Raw genomic sequence first — 26,024 nt, forward strand, 5'->3', positions numbered from 1 at the left:
CCCACTCCTTCAGAGGCTGGGCAAGATCAGTGGGGAGAACAACGCATACTGGGGATGTTGGCTCATCTGGTGACACTTAGAGAGGCCCCAGAATTCATGTTTAGGCATTGGAACTACTAGTTACCCCCATCATTTTTCTCCCTTCTGTTCCCTACCCCCAGTCCTTCTCCAGCAGCTGTGTGGAGGGAGCTGTACCAGGTGTTGGACAAGGACTCTAGGAGATAACTGAGCTCTCCTCTTCTGCTGAGGGAAAGACCATAACACTATATTACTATTGAAAAGCACACTGCCAGATACGTTTTAATTAGAGTGTGTTTTGCTGCAGTGTAATTAAGGGTAAAAAGCTTACTCTTAGTAGTGAATTTTATTATTGTGCCTTTCTATTTCAGTTTCTTACTGCCTTAGAGAGAAGGAAATGAGAATATGGGAGACTACAGCATTCATAGTAACGGTTTGCAGTAATAATTTTCTGTGACGGCTGCTTATGAGTTTGACTTGAGGCATTCTTGACAGCATCTCATGCTAGAAGAATATAATACTTCAGTTGTACTGCATGGCACTTCAAGAAGAGGGCAGATGGAGTTGAGCTGACTGTTTTTTGGTTGGGATGAATGCTTTCAACTAATAAATGCAAATTAATGGAGACTCGAATGTTGAAGGAGCATTACATTATTTTTGCTGTTGAAATAACAACCCAAAACTACTAAATCTTCTGAGATGTATATAAGCAAAGACAAAGCAGCTTCAAATATGTGATTGTTGGCTAACTGCACTTTGGTTGAGATTTTTACAACATGTTGGTATGGCAAGTCAAAATGAAAGAAATCAACAAAGTGTCAAAGACAATAATTCCATCCTCTCAGAAAGTCTCCTAATGACATCATTTTGTAGAATTGCTTTTTCAAGGTCACTTTATCATGAGAAAAATATTTTTATTTCTTGCTCTCGCCCTTCCCACCCACATTACAATTTTCCACGGAACAGAAGTTATGGTTCCTGATGAGATTTCTAGTTGCATATGCAGTGCTGAGGGAGATCAGAGGCTTTCATGTCACCTCATACAGTGATGATGATACCAATTTCTTACATGTAACTGGTCACACATAAATTTGAGCTTAAGTTTGCAGGAACAGACGCTCAACATCATAAGAGATTGCTTATTTGGAACAGCTAACTGCTGTTCAGAAACTGCACTGTAGGTAGGTTCAGTCGTTTGCCTCTCTCAAAAGTGAAAAATGCAGTATTGCTATTCCTGTCTCTTCCACTCCTCAGGTTTGGCTGCTTAGTTTTCCAGCTCAGTTATGCTGCTACATTAGTGCCTAAAGCTGTGCTGTAAACCAGATTGCTGAAATTTCCACTCTGACTTTAACAGTGGCAACTTCTCTGCTATTAGAGACCGGAGGTACCCTTAACAGAGTAAGCACTTTAAACTGGATATGTATTTTCTGTTTTACACCAACTGGTATTTTTTAATGGAATATGTTGAATTATTTGTATCATAGTTAACACTCTTTGCCTTAAATTCTCATGAGTTTTCCCTCCCAGAGTCCATGCTTAGAACAAAATCAAGAGATGTAGTGCACTGTGGCTGACTGCTGCTCCCAGGTGTTTTGTGTTAGGAAGCAAACACAGCTGAGGGCGAAAGGGTGTTTCACAGCTAAATGCTGTTCTCAAGCCTTTGACCTGATTCCTGACCATAGCTGTGATTGCATTAGAGGTGTTTAAGCCAGATGTCCTGCCACACGTGTGTTCAAAATGGAGAAAGATGTAGAATAGCTTTCTTTAGCCTTTCTGTGGTTAGATGAATTAGCCAAGAGGTGCGTGTACTGGTGTATAAAGGAGTTACTGGTATGCTGTCCTCCTTACAGTATCTCGAAGTTAAAGTTGTGATGCAGTTAATTCCGGTTACATTCCTCCTATTCCAGCTCTCGCTGATGTTACTGTAAGGGCAGTCTCATTGGTTTGGTCCCATAGTTCAAGTCTTCCTTTTAGCTGCAGTGGTTGCTGACTCATTTCTTTTCCAGTGGTAGGGTAGGGGTCATTCCAAGCACCTCAAAAGGGGCACAGTGATTTAGCTGTAGGGCACAAGCTAATGGTTTAATAGCTTCACTGAAACTGGAGATTTAAATCTGGGAACATAGGAAGAAAGTTAATTCAGCCCTTCATGCTTCCCAGTTAAAAAACCTAGAGCTTGTATAGAAAGAATTAATTATTTGAAACTTGGTTCAACTCCATGGCTCAGTAGCTTTTGCTTTTCTTATACTTCACATATTCTTTGCAGGTGATTTTAATGGATAAGCTGCATTAACAGGCAATCTAAAAAAGAAAAAAAAAGCTTCAGTATATAGAGATTCTTTCAATGGATCATGAATGGTAATGTCAAAGTCTAAAGAATAGTAGAGTGAAATACCTTAAAGATCTTATTTCAGTAAATGTGATTTAATATAATATTTTAAACTTAATATATTTAATATATCTAAATATTTTAATATGTATTAATTGTTGAATGCATTGTTTCCTCCATAAGTAAAGTAGATACCCAAATTCACAACAAAAGAAATGAAGTAACTTTCAAATACAGGCTGTGTGCAGTTTAGTGCCAGGGGCGTGTTGGATAATAGATATCTAGATATTGATTGCAAAGTTACATACCAAGTGTCTGCAGAAAAATTAGTTCCCTAAATATATCCCTCTGAAGAAAAAACACCGTTGTTACATTCCAAGTCTATTGAGTATTCCATGGACTGTTCTAATCCGTGTGTTTCAAGGTCTTTTGTGGAAAACGAGATCACATGTTTAATATGGTCTCCCTACTGCTAGGCTGTATGTTCCTAAATGTTTTGTGGGTCTAGGTGTCCCCTGTAGATGGGGTGAGGAGTGGTGAGCTGGGCTGTGTGTCCTGCTCTGCTTCGGGGAAAGTCTTTTGCTCTGCTGGACAAACAGACAAGTTACTGCACGCGTCCTAGCTCTGGGCGGCTGTTTGACATTCCTGCACTCGTAGTGTCTACCTTTTTTTTTTTTAAAACAGTACTCTTGTGTTTAAGGTATTTTGCTATTTAGTCTTGGTTTCGGACTGCTTTTCATTCCTGAAGATTACAATACACAAATTTCTCAGTGTTGGAAACTCCTAGAATGATTGATTTTATTTTCTTTAAATCCTGAGAAGTGCTTGTTCCAGGTAGAAAACTAGGGCAAGGTCAGCATCTTTGAAACACATAGATTCATTTTACAGATGAATTCTTTATTTAACCTAACAGCATATTCTTATCCAAACAGTCAAGCTTGTGATTCTTTAAAAACAAATAAATCACGTGAACATGGTGAGCGGTGCTTGGCGTGCTGAATAGGCAGAGGCCTCTTGCATTTGTAGCTTTCCTGCCTTGTCAAAAGAGATTAGCTTGCAGACTCTGAAATGTTTTGGCCTTCAGGAAGATGAGCTATAAAGCTCACCAGAGGGAGAATCGGTCCTTGTCATCTCTCCCCACATCATTTTCCACTTCCCCCAACTATCTTATTTCAAACCCCAGGCCTTGGTCCAGCCCCCCCCCAATTTTTGTAACCAGCTTAGTCAGGGATGTGATTTCCCTTCCTACTTCTGCCTGTTACACTTAGTTTATAGCAGTAAGGCCTGCTTTGTGAGAGTCACTGTGATAAAATTGTTCCTCTCCTCGTGCAGGGGGACTAGCTGTAGAAGCAGAGGACTCTGTGTCAGAGTAGTTGCATCTTCCACGGCATGGCTGGACTGCTTTAAGTACACGGGTCTAATCAGAGCGGTTTGCCTTCTCTGTTTTGACATGGCTGTGTTGAAGTGTCGTGATGGTTCTCACCAACGTCTCTTGAAGGGACGGGCTTGGGAGCGCAACCATGCAGACTCAGAAACCTGCTGTCATCCCTGTCCCAGGGTGTAGGGGTACTTACTGCATCTCGGTTTGCCTCCTTCGATGCGGTACCAGAGGCTGGTGGTGCTGGTAGTTGCAGCAGCATCTCAGCTGGAGTTGAAACAGCCATTCACATTTAAAAAATAAAAAATCTTCCATACTTTGGCAAGCTGCATTGTTGTTACTGTCTTTTAACACCGTGAATGTCAACAGGTAACTTTTTGTATATGGTATATAATTATGAAGCAAAGGGGAGTGACCTCAGTCACTTAATTTTGACATTAGTAAGAGTGCCATTCTGTTTATGATTCAGCAGTAAAAGACTTCACTGAAACCATGCCCACTGTTTTAAGTTACACTGCAGACTCTAAGCTGCTGCAGAACACTTCTGCCTTCAGGCACCATGATATAGAGATTTTTCAAGCAGCTGGTTTTTGGGGGTGGAGGAGAGGGCTTAGTGTAAGAGTTGTGTCAAGCACTTCAGAAACACTCCAATTTTTTTCCTTTCTTTCCTTCCCCTTTTTCCTTGAGTTATTTAAACCACATTAGACAAAAAGTTTAACTATGGGCAATACCTTAATACCTTTGGCAATGTTTGTGCTTTCTATAAGGATGGTTCTTTCTTTTACGTAGAAAGTGCTGGGCGAGGGGTTTTTCTTCAGACGGACACCTCTACTGTCAGATCACACAGAAGCAGATCACCGTGACAGGCTGGGTACTGCCTTTGCCCAGATAAATCTTGCATCCTAACCTTTCTAAAGCAAGCTCCCTGTGTCCATGCTGCAGGTGCGGCTGTGGAGGCATGCCGGAGCTTGGAGGGGCCGGGAAGGAGCACCGTACAGCACGCTGGTGCCATCTGACGGTAAGCTTTCCCAGCAGGTTTTCCCCCTTCCCATCAATGTCAACAAGCTTTTCTTTTCATTTCTTTTGTGGGAGTAGGGTGAGATGACATTAGGTGCACGGTTTTTATATATATATTTTTTTTATATATATATATATATATTTATATATATATTCATTAAAGAAATCTAGAATGTTTTATGTGATTTTATTTATCCTGTGTTTTAAAAACAGCTTTTAAATTAAACTACAACTTACAATATGACTTTTTCACTTAGTTTTCTTTCGCCTCCCCCCAGAAGTAACTATTAATTACAGACATGGTCTTCCTGTGATAACTCTTACGCTGCCCACAAGAAGTGAACGCTGTCGGTTCACAGTTAAGCCAATGGTGACCACCGTAGGGACATTCCTGCAGGATGTGCAGAGAGAAGATAAAGGAATTGAGAGAGCGGAAGTCTTTGCAACAGGTATCTTACATTTCTGTCATTCTTCAAGATGAATACATTCCTTTTCAGATGGACTGTACTTCTCTCCTGAAGCACAAGTTCAGTCCTCCATCAGGTTTAGCATTGTTGCTGTTGGGGTAGCTCTTGAATGCTTCTGGGTTTTATTGGTGTTTCAGATTTAATACCCAAGTCCTCTTGGAAAGGCTGATTAAAAATGCAGAATTAGACATATTACTGTAACCTTCTTTATATCCCAGTAGTGTCCTCTTATCTTTTTTGGGTAGCTTCTCTTTGTAATGCTGTCTTTAAATAAGTGCCTGTCTTCTGGTTTCCTTGATGTCTTTTTCTTTCCTTGTCCTCCATGATCATTCTGGAAAACAACAAGCCGGGCTTTTGAAGTGATGTCTGCCACTTGTTCAGTGTTACCCAGAGCTGGAAGAATCCATTTGCCTTACTACAAACTTGAACTCATATGGAAAACTTACTAAGAGCTAAGCAACCAGATAATGTGTGCAATGATAAAGGGCGGCTTTTTGCGATTTTGGGGAGGTTTCCTTCATCAGCTGGAGTACAGTACTTCAGGGCCCTTGGGTTGAAAGGAAAAAGCTATACTGATACATTAGCACTGATGTGGTCTTTCCTCCTTGTAGCATACTGTCTATCCCATTGTCCCACGTCTTCGGGTAATGCCTGCTGTTTTCATGTATTTTGTCTCTTTTGTCTGGCTGTTCATAAAAGCCAATATCCAGTTAGTTAAACTAGTTTTCCATTTTATTTCCAAGACAACTTGGTTTGTATTTTGGCAGTGCTTTGTAGTTTTTCCACAGCAATTCTGAAAAGTCTTATATCTCCTGTCCTCGTCCTAGAGAAGGATGCAATCTCGAAAGTAGAACTGAGATGTAGCTTTCTTGTCTGAATCTGGTAGAACAGAATTTGGCTATTTGGCTAAAAGCATCTATTTCTTCCCTTCTCCCCTCACCCCCCCCAGAAAGAAAGAAAGAAAGGGAAAAAAAGGATAGCTGCATCCCTATAGAAAGATTTATTTTCCATCAGGTAACACATAAACAGAAGAAGGGATGGGGTCAAAGAAAGTTGGTCTGAAGTTTCATAGCTGGTTGAGATTGCAGAGGGCTGCAGGGACTTTTAAAGAAACTGAAAATAGATGGATGCTTCTAGAAGATCAGGAAGCCACAGATTGAGGAGAAGCTGCTTTAGTTGCCTTTGAGAGCACATTTAGTAAAACAGGAAAATACCCTGTAGAGCAATACATATATATCCTCTAGAGCAATGGAGATGGGATCTGCATGCATCCCAGTGTGTGCATGAGCTTCGTGTACACAGGAACTTTGGCGTTGGTTTCTTTTTTTTTTTTTTTTTTTTTAATGGTGTGTCTGCTCAGCAGCCAAGGTAGAAAATTCTCTTGAAAAAGATAATTCCGTAAGAGACTCTTCTATCTTGAGAAGCCACTGCAACAAACAGTCATTGTCAGCAGCTAGCCTTCTCCTTAACATGGAAGTTTTCGCTAAAAAGGATTTCTTACTGAGGTGAGGCAGGGCCAGCCAACAACATGCACCAGCAAATGGTTAACCTGAGTGTTGCTATCTGCAGAGACATACATGACAGAAGTGTTTAGTATTTGTGATTCACTGCTGAATCAAATTCTTTTGTGGTATGTCAGCAAAAGCTAACTACTCATTCTGCTTCAGTGCAAACATCGGTCACTTGTGAAGTATAAGATAATTTCTGTAAGAAGTCTACAAGTCTGGCATTTCTGGCATGGACAGGCAGCAGGTTCCAAAGTGGAAAGGAATTTGGGCTGTTTTCACCTAGTCTCATCTGTTTAAACCTCCCCCTCCCCACCCCGACTTTGGGATAGAAACGTTGTTGGCTTTGATTAAAACAGTGACTGTTAAACAGTTCTCTGCTCTGTATTTTTCAAGTGCCAGGGGATTGTAATGTTAGAGAAGAGCTTAAGTTATTTAATTCATTAGGAAACTGATAGTGTAAAGAGATACTATTGGTCAAGTACCGAGAGTTGAATTTAAATATTTATTACTAAAGGAAAATTATGAAGCCTTGATTTAGTGCAGACACTTCTTCTGTGTCATTTAGCCATTAAAGGAAACCAAACCTTAATTGAAAGTATTAGTGCTGTGTGTGATAGCTCACTTTCATTTTCTGTGGATTCGATTTAGTCCTGCCAAACTTCTGCAGACGACAAATGGCTCTTTGTCCACATTTGAACACTTGTGCTTAGGTATAGGAAGAAAAGTAGCCTTTTGCTCAAAGCCTGTGAGGAATTTTCTAAAATAAAACACCTCCCCTCCCCTCCAAACTTTTTTGCTTTTTAGTTAATAAAAGGTTGGACAGGTTAATAAATCAGTGTTGTATCACATCCAGAACAAAGAGCCTGTCTGGCAATTCTTTTGAAAAGCATTTTTTGCTTAGATTTCACTTTATAAATGTCACCTTAATAATTTACATGCAAGTGAGCTTTGATGTTCTATTACACTATTAAAAAAAAAAAAAAGAGTGGATGGGCACATTAAAATTTCAGATTTTGGATTGAAAGTGGTAGCCTTCCAGGTTTGCTTCGCTACCCAGACAGAGTGGGTCGGGGAGCCAGCTGGTGCATTAGCTTGCAGAGTTCAGTAGCCTTGGCCTCAGCAGATGGGGCCTGAGGACAGTGTTCCAGTGAATAAATAATTGCAGGTGTGGGGTTGTCTACGGTGCCTTTCTGTCGTGGGCACATGGGGACAGATGGAGGAGCTGGGCCAGTAGCGCTGTGACAAATATTTACATACAAAAATCTTCATATTTTGTAGCCTCGTCATTACTCGTTTCGGGAGTAAAGCTGCTGTTTTCTGCCGCTGCCCACCCCTTGGCAGGGGCAGGGGAAGATGCCCTTTTTATGTATAGGAAATGAAGGTGGCCAGGTCAAACAGGTATCGTGGAACAGCCGCTCTGTGGCTTTTGAACCCCCCCCTGCCACAGCGATGTGTCCAGCAGCAATGATGTTTGGCTGTGGGGGTTCTTGGGCCATCTGAACCCTCTCCAGGGGCTGGTTTTACTGGGTGGCTCTGGGATCTGCGGGACTTCACCCAGTGAGTGCTCCGGTGGATCCACTGTTACGTGTTACTGCTAACAACTCCGGGAGCTCCTTTTGGGTGTGTTCAGCTCCCTGCGGGATATGATGTGTTCTTTTGCCTCCTAGCTGCGTGGATGGTGCAATGAGGAGGAGATATGAAAGCCGGCAGGCAGGAAGAGTAGTAATCTACTAAAGAAAAGAGGTTATTTGCAAACTTCAGGCCCCTTTAAACAGGGGAAACAAGAAGCAGAGATGGGACGAAACGGATCTTTCACATTTCAGCAGAGGTTTTAGATTACATCTGCCCTTGTGTATTGAATGTAAAATAGGAAGGGATCCATTTCTCATTTGGATGCAGCTATTTTTCCTGTTATCAAGAAAGCAGAAATGTTGCCAGAGTACTAATCTTGCAAGATCCACTGTGTTGAGAATGCCCTGGGAAGGGCTGCAGTATGTCCATGCTGTTGGATGAGAGCCTTTTCATATACTGAAGTTGTGATCTGCTTACCAGTGGCAAATCTCTTCTAAGCCCTAGGCAGACACAAATACTGCCTTTTGGGTGAAAGGGCCTTTGGCAAAGAAAAAGGGTAGAGAGGGAATGAAAAGAAGGAACGAATATAAAAGCAGGATAAAATCTTCAACAACCAGCTTTCCTGATTGAATGTCATTGTTTCCCCCTTGTCTCTGACTTTAAGTCATTGAAAATAGATATGATTTTTTTTTCTCAGCCTGTTTTTTGTGTTGCTGATGGGGTAGCATTCATGTAAATTTTTGCGTAAAACCGAAAAGTAAAAAAGGGTTCTCCAGAGCTTTTTAGACTAATGCCTCTGTGGCTCCTGGTCTGCCTTGGACTGGACAGTCTAGCTATCTACCTCTTAACTCCCAGTCACAACTGGTAGTGAAACAGAGCGATTTCAAGTACCATTAATAAAAATCTGAACGCCACGACTGACAAGAATTGCTCCTTTTGACTAGAAGAGCCTGTTTAAGGAAAGGCATAAATCTATACCTGAAGATGAGGTCTTGGAAGGTCTTTTAATTTCCCAAAACCCTTTGTCCTAGTGAAGATGCAAATGTGTGTGGATGGAGAAACAAAATTGCAGATCTTTATGTTGCGATTTATTGCTGTTTTATGCAAGACTTCTTTATCTTCTGCCCTCCCCTTCCCAATGGGTTGATTCTAGTCATAATCATAAGAAAATCCAAGTCTGCTTGTAGTGTTATCAATTAATATGTATAATATGATTGAAATAACAAGGCAGCTGCTAAAGTCCTGTGTACAGCCCCCATCAGTTAATATTTAAAATAGGGAAACAGTAACTAGACATTATTTAGGGTTTAGGGACTAACTACTAGACAATGGAGCTTTGTAAATAAGTAGGATGTTTATGTCAGAAAAGGTAATGATTGTGGTCTGGTCAATAAACCTTGAAGAACTGCTTGGAACTGCCAGATTAGGAAAGAAGTAGGTAAAAGGTAATGCCTACAGGGGGAGATGGCAACCACTGACTCATTGACCACCTACTCAAATGATACCACCTACTCAAAAGAAGACAATGAAGGAAGAAGACAGAGTCTGCACACTAATTTACATGAGGGGTGAAGAAGAACCAATCATTAAGGAAAATAACAATGAATATGTATTAGTTAAGTGTATAATTATGAGGATTTTTGAGACAAGGCTGTGCTGTCTTGAGACAGGCACCCATTCATGCGCATCAATGAAATTAGTTTGAAAATACCTCGACTCTGTGTGTTATTGGCTTGCACACTGGGTAAACAAACTCCATTTGTGGGACAATAGTAGTGACAAGTCTGAGTGACACTGCTAGAGAAAGCATTCAGGCACACACTCTATGTTGATGTGTTCCTCCTTACTGTTTAGTGTCAGTTACCAGATTTACTAAAAGTACAGTTCCCTTCCAAGCATTATTAATAAAGAACTCTAGCACTTTTCCAAAGGGGTGTCAGCTAATGTTTAAGATTCCTTATGACAAATGATTTAGAACTTAAATCTTTCTTCTGCAGATGGTAGCAAGGTCTCTGATGCAACCTTGATGGAGGTCTTGTTGATGAATGACTTTAAACTTGTTATCAACAACACAGCATACAGTGTGTCACCTCCTGTAAAAGGTAAGAGCAATGCTTAATAACTCTGATGATCTCACTTCATCTAATGAAACGCGTGGGAAGTCTCAGAACACTGCAACATGTCTGGAGGAAGGAATTTCTCTTTGGTTTTTTTTATCATTGGATGGTCTTGCTTTTGGGGGTTGGAGGTGGTGAGAGAATGAAGAAGGGTGGGTTCTTGAAATGTTTTATGTGACAAACATTTTCTTTTCAGATAAGCTGAGTAGTGAGCATGCTACTGAAATGGAAGATGTCAAATCCTTGGTTCACAGATTGTTTGTGGCTCTACATTTAGAAGATCACCAGGTCAGGAAAGAGAAAGAATTGCTACAGAAACTGGACCATCTGAAAGAAGAGCTGCTGCCTCTTGAACAGGTTAGAAAGTGGGGTTACTTTTCTTTAAACTCACATCCATTTCCTTTCATCAAGAGTAAGTCCTGTCATAGAAGAAAATCAGCATGAATGGCTAGGGTTTGTTTATTATGTAAATGAGGGTCAATTAAAATACAATTCAGATTATTTTCAATTCAGTTCTTTTTCCTCCTGCTATGCACATTCCCTGGGTAGAAACCACAACACCTGGAGAAAGCTGTCATGAACAAGCCTCAGCATGGCTACTATTGGAATTGAAAGTCCACTTAGTCACCTGTTGCTGTATGAGTTCTGAATACGCATTACAGAAATAACAATAGTGAGATAGAAATTATCTGTGGCTTAGGCTAGGGTTTTCTATATCAGCAAGGCAAATTGTTTGGATTAATTGTTGCCAGAATCCAAGAAGGGAAGGTATGAATGTTGATCTAGAGCAGGCTAGGCTATCCCAGCACAAGGGGAGGAAACCAGAAAGAGCCTGACAAAGCAGACAAACTTTTCTTTGGCTTCAGACCTGCTTTGTGAGGACCAGCCTCCGTGTTAACCAGAACTGCCTTGAATGGTAAATGGAAATCCAGTAGACGTAAATCCCTAGTAGTGCGAAGGGGAGATTAAAAGCAGGATTTCTTGGTGCACAACAGCCAGGAGATCTGGTTGCCCTTGTATTTCAGTCCTTTTCTTTCTCAGCAGGGTAAGTCGTTAAGAGAAGTCAGTAAAAGATCCTGAAAAAGGATCTAGCTCAGCAGGAGAAAACATAGTTGAGGAGCTGCTCATCAGAGGAGCATTCATGTTTGCTTGAACAGGTTTCCATATTTCTTTTCCTTAGATGAAAGCCAGAATCACGGACAGTGCAGATGCAAAGACCTCCAGGCTTCTATGGGTTGGCTTAGCTCTGATGTCAACACAAGGGGGAGCGTTGGCGTGGCTCACGTGGTGGGTCTACTCGTGGGACATCATGGAGCCGGTCACATACTTCATCACTTACGGGAGTGCTATGGCTTTCTACGCCTACTTTGTTCTTACTAAACAGGTAAGTCCTCGTCTGGTGTATTGTAAAGGAGGAAAACTGACTCTGAAAAATCACAATGTTTGGGCTCTGATGAAAATCTAATTCAGTAAGTAGTCTTGCCATCAGACAGGGACTTGTTTGATCCCTAATGGGGCTGGATACGAACATTACATTATGCAAAATCAAGCCAGGTACTGTTACACATGAACTGCAGACCAGCTGCTGAGCATAACTACTGTCTGTTATATTTCATAACCTAGGGAATGAAAAGTGATGAAAGAAGTCTCTCCTTTTATTTTAAATTTTTGTAGATCACTTTGAATAGTAAATGGCACCTTACTTATTGCTGTAAAGGGAGAGCAACTAGTAGTGCTGTGCCAGTTTGCGAATGCTGCCTTACGGAACCAAATCACTGAACAGTAGCTTTTATCGGCTGGAGTTTATGTATAAACAGTGCAGGGTACGAAACCGTTTGGAATTCTGGCAGTTGCATTATTGAAATATACCTAATTTAGTGCCTGAAAAAATGTTATTGCTTTGTTCTTCATAATCTGACTGTTTTTCCATGACTTTGAATGAATGGAGGTAAATCTAGGACAGCTGAAATGGAGCAGGAAACAGGCATTGTTTAGAAGAAAAGAAGTTTGCTGAGCAACAGCAACAACAACAAAATCTTAACTGAGCTCCACAATACAGACTTGTCCTGAAATCCTGTAACACTTCAAGAAATGTTTCTTTTTCCTGCTTTAGCTCTGTACTTTACTCCCAAAGTGGACTTTTTGATGTTGAACTTTCTGTGATGCAAAACTCTTTTTGTTATGGAGGTATGTGGAAGAGTAACCAGCGCTTCCTTCTATAATACCAATGGATCTATAGACCTCATGAGATGTCAGGTTCCTTTAGTGAAAAGGGGAGACACATCTGTTTTTTATTAAGAGCTCACTCAGAATACAAGTTTTACTCCTTCTCACTGATTTTTAAGAAGGGCTAAGGCATTCCTACTTTTTGTATATGAGTAGATAAAGAGATTACTACTTGGCTTTTTTGAACAGCTGCTGGAGCCATTGCTTAAGACTTTCAAGTAAGTCTTTGAGAAATAGTAGCTGAACTTTCTCTGACTCCTTGGAAGTACTGTCCATTGACTCAGGTGGCTCCAGTCATGAAGATCACACTATGTCTTTATTATAATTGAAAATTCCTTTAGATGTGATAGAAATTATTCCTACCATGTGTCTAAAAGGCCCTTATGACCTATAAGGACATAACTTCATATGTAGCCTCTTAACAGAACATACTGTGTGTGTTGCACTAGTTAAATATTCCTGAAACAGGCTGAATTTCTATTGAAAACTCCTTTGTACAGATAATCTTCTGACCTCTATCCAGTTTTCTTGCTAACCCCAAATACGTGCCCTGCTTTCTTCACCAGGACTACATTTATCCTGATGCTAAAGACAGGCAGTTCCTCCACTACTTCTATCGGAAATCCAAAACCCAGCATTTTAATGTGGAACGGTATAACAAGCTCAAAGAAGACCTAGCAGAGGTATTTAAATACAGTCCTTAAATAATGAAGTAGCCTCTGGCTTAAGATTTTTTCAGTAAACTCCCAGTTAACAGAAAATTGACCTCAAGGTTTGCTACTTACATTCAAAACAGCATATTGCTTATCAGCCAGTTTCAGCTGTTCAAATAGCCGTACAATGTTTGCCATTGATGTATAAAGTACTTCAGTAAGTCATCAGAAAGGGAGACCTTCATGAATTGAATTTAAAACAAGTCAGTCAGTTTATCAGCCCTACGCATCCATTTTTTGTGTACTCTAATATGTTGCATTTTTGGCCATTTTAATAGAATAGCTGCATTGCTTTTGGAGACAGTATGTTTGCTGCACTGCTGTGGTAACACAATCTCCTCCCTTCCTTGGAAGGAGACTGTCTTGCAGAATTCAGCATTTGACATCTTAATCCTATTCCTTAGGTAAAAGGCTTAGATTTACAGAATATGGGCGAGTGGATGGGAAAGGTGGTGTGTGCACCTACGAGAAACTTTGTGGTCTTCATGAAAAAGTGTAGCAGATCTCTCACTCCTGAATTCTTACTCCCCCATCCCATCCCACTAGCCCTGTGTTCAATGTCTTGTAAAAGAAAATTGAAACTACCCCTAATTTTAGTTCAAGACCTGTGGTTCAGGGTATCATTTCATGAACCACATTGGAATAAGGCTAGAGTTTGATGCCTTTTCAGTAGCCTGCGAGTATAAATTTTGTAACTGTAATTTCAGGAAAATACTTCGGGGTGGGAGTGAGTGTATGGACAGGCAGGGCACATGCTTCCCTCTGGAGACTGGCTGAACGACCCGAGCGGCCTGTAAATGTTCAGCATCGTCCATTTGATCAGTTTGGTTTCTTGTGTAAGACCAATGCCTTCTGAGAAAGGAAAGATACTGGATGTGTGAAAGAGGAGGAGAAAACGGAGGGCTGCGGAAGGACTAACTCTCACTCTTTGTTGCACTGGCAGGCAGAAGAATCCCTGAGGCGTCTGCGCCAACCTCTGCACTTGAGGCTTCCAATCCAGGAAATCAATGACAAGGACTGACTTTGGTTTTGTATATATTAGAATTGCCCTTTAAAAGCTGATACAAACATTTAGTTACTCTACAGAAACTGGGTATTTTTGACCACTATATAGTTTTGAAAGTTGCAATAAATACCTACAAAAATTATTTGATCACTTGATGGTTTGGGTTTGGTTTTGTTTTGTTTTTCTTTTTGTTTTTTTTTTTTCCCCGAAACCCTACGAAGAAGCTGCTGAAGCAAAGTTCTTCAAGATATTTGTCAAATCTCGTTAGTAAAATGGAGGCATTCTGCCTGCTGGTAAAATGACAGGGATGTTTTATAGAACAAGGGCTGTCTTTTTAGTACCATTTACTATAGCACAGCAGTAGCTCATAGAATAATTAACTTCTGCATCAAGTATTAAGGATTTTTTTTCCTGAGACTACTGTTTCCTTTTTCCTAGCTCTGTGCATTGATTGCATCACAAGTAAGCTTTTTTAGTAAATATTGCTGGAAAAGTAAGATATACTCAAACTCATTTACTATAAAATCATTTATGTTTCATTGTTGCATTTTATCGAAAGAATTTATCAAAACATTCAAACATACATGATTTATACAAAGCTTAAAAGTAGCCATAGTAAGATTTAATATCTGTGACTCAGAACATAGTTTATGGGAAGATTTAACTAAAGCAAAGCCAGTAAATCAATTATTTTGTACCCAGGAAAGTGGATTAAGACAGTTCTCCATTGTTCCCCAGTTAAGCATATGTACCAATAATGTAAAAAATAATAAAAAAAATATTCGCTTCTAGTCAGTATCATTGAAATTACTGATGCTGCAGTAGTAACAATCCTAAGGTGAAATGTCCGATGGTGACAAATGCACTATCACTTTTATGTACACAATGACAGAGCATGGCTGATCCCCTCTGGGGCCAAGGGGAGGAAGAGGCTGTTTCAACACCAAGGCCTGAAGTATGCAGGTTTGCATATGTTGTATTTTGCAGAGCTGCCTAGAGATGTCCAGCAGTTATAAGTGAGCCTGGAACCTCGAAATGATTTGCTTTAGCTTTAGAGATGTGTACAAGGCAAGCTTGCCCAAAGTCACCCAAAGCAAGCTGTACATGTCCTCATTTCACTACTGCTTGCTTTTCTCCTGAGGATGCAAAATGCCAGCAAGCTGTAATTGTGCCCCAAACGTATATGATGTGCAAGCAAAAAGAAGCTCTTTATCTATATTAATGCTACAACTGTAGTCAAGGAATTAAGTTCCTTTTTAGTGTTGAGAGAAAATATAAAATAGTCTAAAAAGCTCAATAAATCCACAAGAAGTGGAAGGTGGATACTGCTGTCTGCAGATTTAAAAAGATGCGCTACAAACATTCCCTGTAGACTGTGCTCTTGGAGCAAGACAAGCTAATCCAATGCAACATCTGAAATGTTTTGGAAATAGTAAAATATGCCATAGTTAGGTGGCAATCAAGCAAAAAACTTTTATGAAAAAAAGTAATCTAGAATACCAATTTCAGTAAAATCTGAGCACCTCTTAATAGTTTTGCACCAGTCAACTTTTCCCAAATTCCCTGAGATGAACAGAGCTCTACTACTAGCTTTAAAATTGCTTTAAGATTTTAGAAACTATTATGTATACAAACTGTAATATTTGATCCCAGTGTTTTTGCAAACAATCTTGTAGAATATTAGTCTCCTGAACTAAGATGGTGTGTTTTTCAATTCTGCAGTGAGTCCTAGTTAACAGTTGTCATTGTTAAGTAACAATCTACTTAGATTTTGGATGAAAATACAGTTTTTTAGTTAACATTGAGGCAAAACAAGGAATCTGTTTTTTTCCTATAGCATTAATGTCTCTGCACATATCCACTCTGCGACGAGATACTTTCCTGTTAACAACAGTAAGAAGTTCTGTGAACTCCAAGGAAGAGCCGTGCTTCTTAAGTGCCTCACACAAATCTTGAATGTACCAGGAGCCATTTACAGTTTCACGATGAGAAAAGTAACCTATTGTAGAATGGGAACATAAAATTATACCCAAATGTAAGTAGTCATGCAACTTGCAAAATATTCATGAGAGTTACTGCTTGCTAGCTGCATCTGTAAGATATTACTAATGGGTATAAATCTTACTTTGCCAATTATGCAATTTCACTGGAAATTGTAGATGGGAAATGGCTTTGAGGTCATTTATAGTGCTAAGCCAAGAGAAGCATGGTTCAGGGACTGGTAGCTTACAGGATTGTATCTGTACATTACAAGAGAGCAGATGAGACAGCCATGTAGTGCATGGAAATTTGTAAGCCACCAGAATCCTACAATCCTGGAAAAGAGAGGAATCCTTGCTGTCAGCAGATAGCTCAGCAGCAAGATTGATGAGAATGTTTCTGCTTGGCAAATTAACTGCAACCTTGACAGTTTATTTTCACTTCTTCCTAAACATGTGAGGCTCTTTCCCAGACAAGATGTCACTTATCAGACATGTAAAACACAGGACCTGGAACTATACTCATTATTTTGACTACAAAAGTCAAGAAGACTACAAAAGTCAAGAAGAAGAAGTAAAGTATCAGACATCAGATGTAAAGTATTAGAACTTACCTTGTGCCACAGAGTAGCACATGATAAAGTCTGCACCAGCAGGCAGGGTGTATACACCAGCTGCATCCACTTCTGTGTCATTGACAATGGATTCATCACTACCGTCTGTTGCATCCCGAGCAATAACTGGATCATCATGTTTATCACCTCGACACGCCTGTTGGTGAGAAGTATTGTTATGCTTTCACCTCTGCCAAGCTCACCTATGTTAATACGATACTTCTGACACTAACCAGAAGGGACTTCTGTTCAGTTATGTGTTCCACATTACCATAAGTCTGGATTCATAAAGACCCATTTACATCTCTATCAGTTAAAATATTGGTGACGAAGTACAGTGAAAGCTCCGAGATGATCACAGAATCGCTGAGATTGGAAGGGGCCTCTTGAGATCACCTAGTCCAACCCCCTGGCTCAAGCAGGGTTAGCTAGAGCAAGTTGTCCAGGACTATGTCCAGTCAGCTTTTGAGTATCTTCATAGATGCATGAAGATTCCACAATCTCTCTGTGTGACCTCTTCCAGTGTTTGACCACCTTCACAGTAAAAAAGTGTTTTCCTGTGTTAAGATGGAATTTCACATGTTTTAATTTGTGCCAGTTGCCTCTTATCCTGTCACTGGGCACCACTGAAAAGAGCCTGGCTCCCTCTTCTTTATTCCCTCCCACCAGGTGTTTATAACATTGATAGGATTCCCCTGAGCCATCTCCTCCAAGCTGAACAGTCCCAGCTCCCTCAGCCTCTCCTCATATGAGAGATGCTCCAGTCCCTTAATCATCTTTGTGGCCCTTTGCAGGACTCATTCCAGTAAGTCCATATTTTGGTTCTACTGGGCAACCCAGAACTGGACACAATACTTCAGATGCAGCAGCCTCACCAGTGCTGAGTAGAGAGGAAGAATCGCTTCCCTCGGACCTGTTGGCAAGGCAGTGTTGAATAAGCGCTCTGAAGCAGAGCCATCATTATATGCTGTTACGCTTCTGCTCTTAATTCAGTCTCAAATGCATTAGTTGAGGGAGGGTTTTTTTGTGAGAAGCCGGTAAGTGAGCCCGGTATGGTCAGCATTACAGAAAGGCTATATGTGGAGGATAAGAAGGTAAGAACACACTCAAAAGATACAAAGTAGGTAAGGAGCATTACTCAAGAACTATGACTAAAGAGAGAAACATGAAAATCTTCTTTCATTTACAGTGATGAAGTTCCATGCTTGCTGTTCCCTCTGATTTCCAAAGGTAAATGCTATAGCAATTGTGCTGTAAAAGAACTCGATTGATGAACTGAACTAAATTAATTTGCTTTTTGATGAGTATTGTATTATGTTTCCAACTTAAAATATGTAAATGTTTTTCCATCTTTTGGCACCTAGTTAAAAAAAAATCAAAGCTGAATGAGTCCTAATGAAAGAAGAATTAACAATGTGTTGATTCTTGCAGTGGTCTTGTGCCTAAGGAAGCTTTCATTTGGAAGGCCAGGTTCTCATATGAGTTTGCTAATTGTAATCCGGATAAAGATGGGATAAAGCCCTGTGTAACCTGGTTTGACCCCATAACTGACTCTGCTTTGAACAGGAGGCTGGACCAGAGACCTCCTGAGGTCCCTTCCAACTTGCGTTATCCTGTGAACCAAGGAGTAAAACAGGAGGTTACATATGGGCTTTATTTGACCGCTTAGCACAAACAGTATTTCTGAGACAAGAAAGCCTTTAATTGATTCTTTAAATTCTACAGAGATGCCAAGTATTGGTCATGGACAGAAAAGAAACAACACAAAAAAATAAAGAAAAACAAAAAATACATCACCACCACCAAAATTAACCGACCCCCCCCCCCCCCCCAAAAAAAAAAAAAAAACCACAAAAACCACTAACTTCTGTAAGGATCAAGTAAAGGGACTTGCCTGGGAGGAAACGGTGAAAGTAAGGAGGTTTGATAGCCTTCTACAAGCCTAGCCTAGGGCTGTGAGGTGTGAACAGTAGGAACTGAGCTGAGGCTGTACGCAACTTTCTCAAAAAAATGTTAACTCTCTTCTCTGCCATTAAATATACACTGACAACCAATCCAACATGGGATTAATTTGGGTTGTTCTTCAATAAATTACTTATTACATACAGCTAGAATCATAATATTAACAATTGTGTACATAAATGTTTTTAAAAAAAGAGAAAAATCCTTGTCTTAAATGCCTTTAAGGAACAGTTTTCCATACCTTCTTTCCTAAAGATGCAAAAACTTTCCCTTGTGGAAAGACTGTATCAGGAAAACTGACTTCTGTATTACAAGAAGACATAGGTCAGTGTTAACTCCACTGAATTCAGAAAAGGACATCTTACCTGAATGATAAATATCTTCGGCTTTCCTACCAGACTCTGGCACTTGTCTCCTCTGAACATGTCTGTGATTGTCTCAATTTTGATTTGGGCATCATATGCATAAACATGATCATTCTCACCATGACTCAGGAACACACAAACAAAGCAGTCAGCATTACTGTGGTCATCCTGAGAGGCTGAAATAGTCAAGTCGTGTTTAGATGACTAAACAGTAATCTTCAGGTTTAAAAAACATTGCACATTTATATCTTATCATCTAATCTCTGATCAGTCCTTTTTCAAATGAACCCTATTTTCAGACAGTGTAATACTACAGCGATTTGAAGGTGCAATGATTCAACATGGCTGAAGGCAGGGGCCACTAGAAGTAAAATGAAGAAAGTTACTAACTTCTCCCAGGTGCAGGTGCTTTCTTTCAGCTCTTAGCGACTTCCTTAGTTCTCTCCACAGAAGCTTCACTTATATTGCAATAAAATAATCTGAAGTCTAACCCTTAAGTCCTTCTAATGTTAAACAACTTCCTTGTGCACAAAAACTATTTTAAGTTAGATGAACAGAGAGAATGGAAGAAAAGATACCTGGAAATTCTGCTACAAATAGTTAGACGTAATATAGTCTCCTACCTTCATAAATTTTCAGCAGCACATCTTCTGCTTTCAGGTCATCAAAATGTCTGACTTCAAATCCAAGGTCTGTCAAACTATTGTTAAAACACATCAGTATTAGTAAAAATCTTGCTGAAATTATGTCAGTTGCTACCAACTCAGTTGCTTTCCCTGTGAGAGAATAAATATTCATGTTTATGCATTATTTATGAAAAAAACTACTAAAGTTGATTTTGAACTCAAATGGGCATCAAGTGCAGGTCTAATACCTAAAGTTACTTCAAAGAGTTTGTCCTAAGAGAGCTCTGGACTCTCTGAAATCATAGGACTTGTGCCAGCAATTTCTGTGACTTAAGGGAACGTGCCTTGAAGCTTTTTTATTATGGCTTTCTTTGCCAAGGTTGCATAGGTGCTTATGTCTGCAAAGTCTTTTGTTCTATACTTAAACATAAGATTTAGGTAACTAACCGCTTATTTGACGATGATTTCTGAAGTTTAGCTTTTTAAGCTTTAGTAAAGAAACGAAGTTCCTTACGTGCATTTCAGATTGTTTCTGTCTGCAAGAGTCCCACGTCTGTCTGGCAGCCTTAAATGCCAAAAAAAGTGTTCATGATTGAAGATTAACGCAATTCCTCTTCTTTGATGGTTCATCTTGTATTGCACTGCAGGATCAAGTGTTTGTCTGTTGCCAGAGATGGAAAACATTCTTGATAAATGAGTTAATGACTAATTGAATTCCTTTCCTGTATTCCTGCTAGCTGAGATTTTTTAATTGACTAGAGACTTGGAAGTTCCAACTTCAGAAGACAAGACCTCAAAGTGTGCAATATTTTAGGAAGAGCCTAAATTGCTAGGTCTTTTTGAAAAGCTTGGGCATGTTAAGCAATTCAGAAAAAACAAGTGTTGGGTGTGTACTAGGCTCTCGGGTAGGTTGAACAGTTTCTCTACAACGTATTTGTATTTTCCCTTGTCAGAAGGCTATCTCAATAGTAACACAGTAAGGCATATAACAGTGCACTTCAGACTTGGCTCTAATTCTCCATGTTACATGTTTAGCTGAATAGTACTTTAACCTAATTGGTTAGTGCATATGTACTTATTTGGAATTGTAGCTGTCTGAGATTTGCTTCAAGTTCTTGTAACTAAACCAAGTGCTGCATCATAAGCAATATATAAACTGGTGGTGAGGTGGTATGCATAGTGTATCTTGAAAAGGAGAACAAATTTTTATTATTTACCTTAACAAAATGAAAGCTATGACACTACAACCATTCATCTAGTTTTTAGCAACCAGCCAACAAAATCCTTAAGCTAAAGGACAGTGTTTTTCTGATGGACAGAACAAATGACCTCCCCAGCTTCCAAGTAGAGGACTTCAAACTGTCATGGCAACAAACACATGGAACGCCTGTGCGTTTGGAGTAGCGTTCAGCAATTTTATTGTTTTATGAGCAAAACACAACACAGAAGTCTGTGATAGCATGCTATGGACTGTGCACTTGGACCCAAAAGGTCATTTCTAAGCAATGGCATGGCTGTATTTTGAGAGACAAAGCAGACAATCTTCCTGCTTTTGTAGACAGAGGTATCAGTGCAGAAAACAACAACTAAAACGCTTCTGGCAATAGCCCTGGCTATAGACAAGGCCAGTGTTATAGATGCACAGAATGACAGTCCAGGTCATGCTACCCTAGGACTGGCTCTTGTAGAGCTGTCATTTTTGGCATGTTACTGTCTTTTTTTCCTGCTATGGAATGTTCAGTTTTGGTGCAATCGGTGGAAGAAATTGCTTAGAGTATTTGCCTGCAGATATTACTTAAAGATCACAGTTTCGTCAGCAAAATGCTTTTGCTTCACTACAAAATGGCCAAAGTTATACATAAACTATTTCTGCTTCTCCACTTTATTATGAGCAGCCCCTTAATAAAACATCTTTTTGTAATGTCTGCGTAAGAACGCTAACAGGAATTCTGGATGACTGTTCAAAGTCTGGGGATTTCTACAATGCTGGCTGACTAACCAATAAGAAAAGTTAAGTGGGGTGCTTTATCACACTCTCCCTAATTTGAGTACTTAACATGATACAGTGCAACAGAGTTTATTCGGATTTTGGCAATTTATCGTCCTTAGGATTTGGCTAGACATAGGGCTAGTAGGGATTTTGGACAGTTAGGTCCCTGGATCCTGTGAATGACCATTAAAAGGATGGTTCCCTAAATATTTCATTCTCTACTCAGCTGTATTCACTGAGTGGGTAAGGCAAAGGAAGTTATCAGGCAGGTAGTTTACCTTTTCTAGGGCTAGGTGATGTTGTAAGATAGAGTAGGAAAAATTCATGGCATCACTATCCTGTGGTCCATTTACCCTCCTTCTAGAGGAATATATTCCTGTGATACACTCTGTCACTTAGTGTGCCCAATTGTTCCTTAGACTGTGATGGCGGTTTTGCCACAGTCTCTGCACATTGCCCAACATAAAACTAGTCCACTCCTAATGGTCCCTTCTGCATGCCTGCATGGCAAGAAGGGTGATTCTGCATCTGGTGTAGCTAAAACTAGAAATGTAAGTGGGTGGAGTTGAGCTGAATCATCCAGTCACATTCTTAACAAAAATCAGAAAACCCTGCACTGACCTCAGTGCCAGAGGCCATCTCTCTGTCATTGCCATCAGAACTTTACCTTGTATCAAGTGCATCTACTTCTGTGATGTTCTGATTTCCATCTGTTAAAGAGATCAAAAGGTGATTTAGGCTCTAAATATTCATTAAAAAGAAACAATTTGAATTTGTGCATCCAGCCTTAAAGTTTAGCTGTAATGTGAACCAAAAGCTCATTCACACATCAGGCAAGTAGGCATGCAGTTAAACAGCTTCATTAGCGTTTGTCTGCACCCACAGCTTTTGGAGGCTGTTCTTAAAAGTTCCAACTCCAACAGTTTGAATTTTAGGTGGTCAAGACATGCATATTTTATATCTGTGTACTTGTATCTATATAGATATTTTCAGAGATCATGATTTTATATAACTAACTAGCTGGCTGTATTTAAACAGACTCTCTAACTCAATAGTTATGTTTTTACATAATCTAAAAATACACTGGTGTTTCTTTTATTTCAGTAATGATGCTAATGCAAAGCTGAGCATTCTCTTTGAGGTTGGATGAAGCATATGAGTCATAGCAGATCATAGTGTAATAGTGCGTATAGTTCATGACAACTGAGAAGATGCAAGATTTATACCTTTTTCTTCAGCTAACCTATACAGACATAAGTATCTCCAGTAACAGAATGCATATAAAGGTAACATTGTGGGAACACCAGGTAACAAGCACATTTTGGGAGTGTGCAGAACTAAAGACATGCAGATGGTTAGGCCAACATACTTAACTCCTTTCGCTTAAACATCTCAATGGGCTATAAAATCACAGGTCCTACTACTACTGGTGGAGACTAATTACCACATTATGAAAACTATATACTATACTGTACCTGTGGTGGTTGAAGTAGGTCTGCTGTCCAACTGGATGTGGCCTGCAATTATAAGAGAAGACGGGTCATGTATACGTATACTTTACAAACTACTTTGTATATACGATACTGCCTTTTGACATCCGTTTTTCACATCTGATTAAAGACTTCTGCAAAACAAACTAACACAGCTATGTATTGATAGAGGAGAAAAGTTCATAAAGACATTAGAAGTAACTTGTAGAAATCTAGACTTGGCTTTAGAAGCTTCTACGTTGAACACCATTGCACAGGAGAGTAGGGGGGTGGCTCAAAGGAAGTCACATGCTTTTAAGTGTTACTATTGACATGTAAACTTCCCACTGGCATATACTGATCATGCTTTCAGGTGTTGAGTCTTACAATTATCACTAGTAACCTGAACGCACACAAAAAAAAAGCTATTTCAGTTTGCTTGAAACATAACATGTAGGTCAGTCTAATGATAGAAGTGCTGAAAAATGAGTGTAGAGAGAACACAGCAACACCACCTGTGTCCATGACTCCGTTGGTAGTAGGAAGCCAGATATTTTTAAGAGTGCATCTGTCTTTAAATTTACACTGTATTTTTGCTTGTGTACCTGAGATCTGGCTGATGCTTTTGCCTCAGCTTAAAGGGGAAGGGGGGTAATCCACACCTCCAAACAACAGACCATAAAAATGTTAAGAGTCATCAAACTTCTAGACAGAAAATGCTGTCATGTGGACACACAAAGAACAGAATTCCTGGGCCAAAGGAAACTTGGGAAAGATGGTTTTCCTGTTCTTTTAATCCTGTTTAGTCAGTTCCCAGCCTTTAGTTTTTCATTGCCACTGTCATATTGCAGGTTTGTTCAAGTAAACACTACTTAAAATTATTATGATTTATGAAAAGCTTTCTGCTTGTCTTACACAGGCTTGTTTTAAAAAGTGATTGCTCTCGGTGGGATTACTTACCTGTCTTAAATCTCGTAAAGATGGTTTCAAAGGAATCAAAAATAAGGTATGCACTGGATTACACTGGGATCTGATAGCATCTGTCCCTGGGTATGTTTTAATCTCAACAGGTCTACCATTTGGGCCAAAGGACATGGCATTTAGAAAATACCAGTAACCAAATGGCACAAAAACCCGTGTATGTAAGCCTAACAGCATCTTCAGGAACCAAACCCACACGGTTTTGCTGCTCCTCTCTTCTCTTGTCTTCCTGTTACACATCACCGTTCTTCCTGGGCACCTGATCCCCGGCTAGCAACGGCGTTTCCCCCTCTTTTTACGGTGCCAGCCGTTTCTCTTCCGTGTTGACAAAGCAAGCCCGTTTCCCCGCTCCTCTCCCCGGCGGCGGGGTCTGGGCGGTCGGGTTCCCCGGCATCACCCCCCCCCCCCCTTCATTTCCCGCTCCTGTGGCGGGGTGGGGGGACTTTCCCCTCAAGGAGGTGCGCTGGCTTTTACGCTCCAGCCTACTTCCGCGATGGCTGCCTCCGCCGCCATCCCGTCCTTCTCCCCGCCTGCCACCTTTCCCCGCTCCCCTTTCTTCTCTGAGAGGAAGCAAAGACATCCGTCCGCCTCCCGCTCTTCCTCCGCCGGGGGGTGATCGGCACCGTGTCTGCTGGGGCACGGGGGCGGCCCGGGAGCCGCCCAGACCGTTAACGGCCAAAAAACCGCCCCCCCCCCCCCGCAACCCCGCGGGCGGCCGCCATTACGCGCCGCCCCCCTGGGTCCCCCCTCCCCGCCGCCCACCTACCTACCTGCCGGCCGCCGCCGTTCCGAGCCCGACATGACCGCGGACCGAAGTACTCTGCCGCCTTGCCTTGCCTTGCCTTGCCTTGCCTTGGCTTCCCGGGGCCGGCCCGCCTCCTTGGCCCGGCCCAGACACTTTTTCGGGCACAGGGCGTTTATCGCCCTTTCCTCCGCCGGCGGCCGCCGCCTCTGTGAGAAAAGGGGCGGGAGATGGCGGGGGGGGGGAAGTGCTGCGGGGCCGTGAGGGCCGCGGGGGGTGCCGGCGGCCGCGGGGGGCCTCTCCTGCTCGGGAGATTGCAAGGGCCGGCTGTCGTAGGTCGAAAGTCGGCCGGGAAGATGGAAGGGTGATGTGCGAAAGCGTCTTCCTGTTACTGTTAAAGTTTGTCATGCGTTATCGGTTTTCCTGCGATGTGTTACTTTAGTGACCGTGTTTCAGCAACTGCACTGTCATATACAAAGGCATCATCCTGAAATATGGTGAGAAGCTACTGCATTTACTATATTGAGATTTTTTTCAAAACTGTACTAGAAGCCAAAAGGCTGTTACTCAAAATGCATTTTTCATTTGGGCACCCACATATAAGCCTTTGAGAGATCTGGATGTGAATACTTTTGCAGCTTTGCTCTATTCTTGCATCATTCTCTTTGATGATCTTAGAACTGTGAGGGGACCAGTGCCAGGGTGTCTTAACAAACGCTGATATTCCCAGCCTTTTCCCTATATGGCACTTGGTGTTCACCGATTGATTGCATAAGAAGCAACAGGTTCTAAACCAAAGCAAATGACAAAGAATATGCTTCTTGTTATAAGGGGCGATGAAAAATTGTATGCCAGCCCACAGATAATCCGATCACAGTTTATTAAAGCAAGCGACAAACAGGCAAAACAGCGCTGGGCGGCCGGGGAGTCTCCGCTCTACCAACAGTG

The 26,024-nt window shown here is 40.9% G+C and overlaps 2 protein-coding genes across 3 annotated transcripts in view; one reads left to right on the plus strand and one right to left on the minus strand.

The window, feature by feature from the left end:
• Positions 1–14,499, plus strand: part of MCUB (mitochondrial calcium uniporter dominant negative subunit beta) — a 53,720-nt gene extending 39,221 nt beyond the window's left edge. For both annotated transcript variants that reach the window (XM_075032708.1, XM_075032716.1), the window contains exons 2-8: positions 4,665–4,740; positions 5,018–5,188; positions 10,284–10,388; positions 10,600–10,760; positions 11,584–11,787; positions 13,196–13,312; positions 14,286–14,499. In XM_075032708.1, coding sequence (XP_074888809.1) covers positions 4,665–4,740; positions 5,018–5,188; positions 10,284–10,388; positions 10,600–10,760; positions 11,584–11,787; positions 13,196–13,312; positions 14,286–14,363 — 912 coding nt within the window. In that variant the 3' untranslated portion in view covers positions 14,364–14,499. The remainder of the gene's footprint in view (positions 1–4,664; positions 4,741–5,017; positions 5,189–10,283; positions 10,389–10,599; positions 10,761–11,583; positions 11,788–13,195; positions 13,313–14,285) is intronic.
• A 355-nt stretch (positions 14,500–14,854) lies between these two features.
• CASP6 (caspase 6) lies at positions 14,855–25,615 on the minus strand. The gene is made up of 8 exons (XM_075032730.1): positions 25,105–25,615; positions 23,360–23,401; positions 22,552–22,594; positions 20,409–20,555; positions 19,892–19,968; positions 19,269–19,444; positions 16,942–17,098; positions 14,855–16,347 (listed from the first exon to the last, which is right to left on the minus strand). Exons 1-8 carry the CDS (start codon positions 25,133–25,135, stop codon positions 16,109–16,111), a joined length of 912 nt encoding a protein of 303 aa, XP_074888831.1. The 5' UTR covers positions 25,136–25,615; the 3' UTR covers positions 14,855–16,108.
• Positions 25,616–26,024: the final 409 nt, after the last annotated feature.

The sequence above is a fragment of the Buteo buteo genome, chromosome 1, assembly GCF_964188355.1.
Source record: "Buteo buteo chromosome 1, bButBut1.hap1.1, whole genome shotgun sequence".
Classification (NCBI taxonomy): domain Eukaryota; kingdom Metazoa; phylum Chordata; class Aves; order Accipitriformes; family Accipitridae; genus Buteo; species Buteo buteo.

Excerpts from the sequence above, each read along its gene's own strand:
- CASP6 (XM_075032730.1), bottom strand. The coding sequence starts at position 25,135 with ATGTCGGGCTCGGAACGGCGGCGGCCGGCAG. Across the intron at positions 19,969-20,408 it reads AGAAACAATCTGAAATGCAC|TTTGACAGACCTTGGATTTG; the intron begins GTAAGGAACTTC and ends TTTTAACAATAG. Across the intron at positions 19,445-19,891 it reads GCTGCTGAAAATTTATGAAG|CCTCTCAGGATGACCACAGT; the intron begins GTAGGAGACTAT and ends TGACTATTTCAG.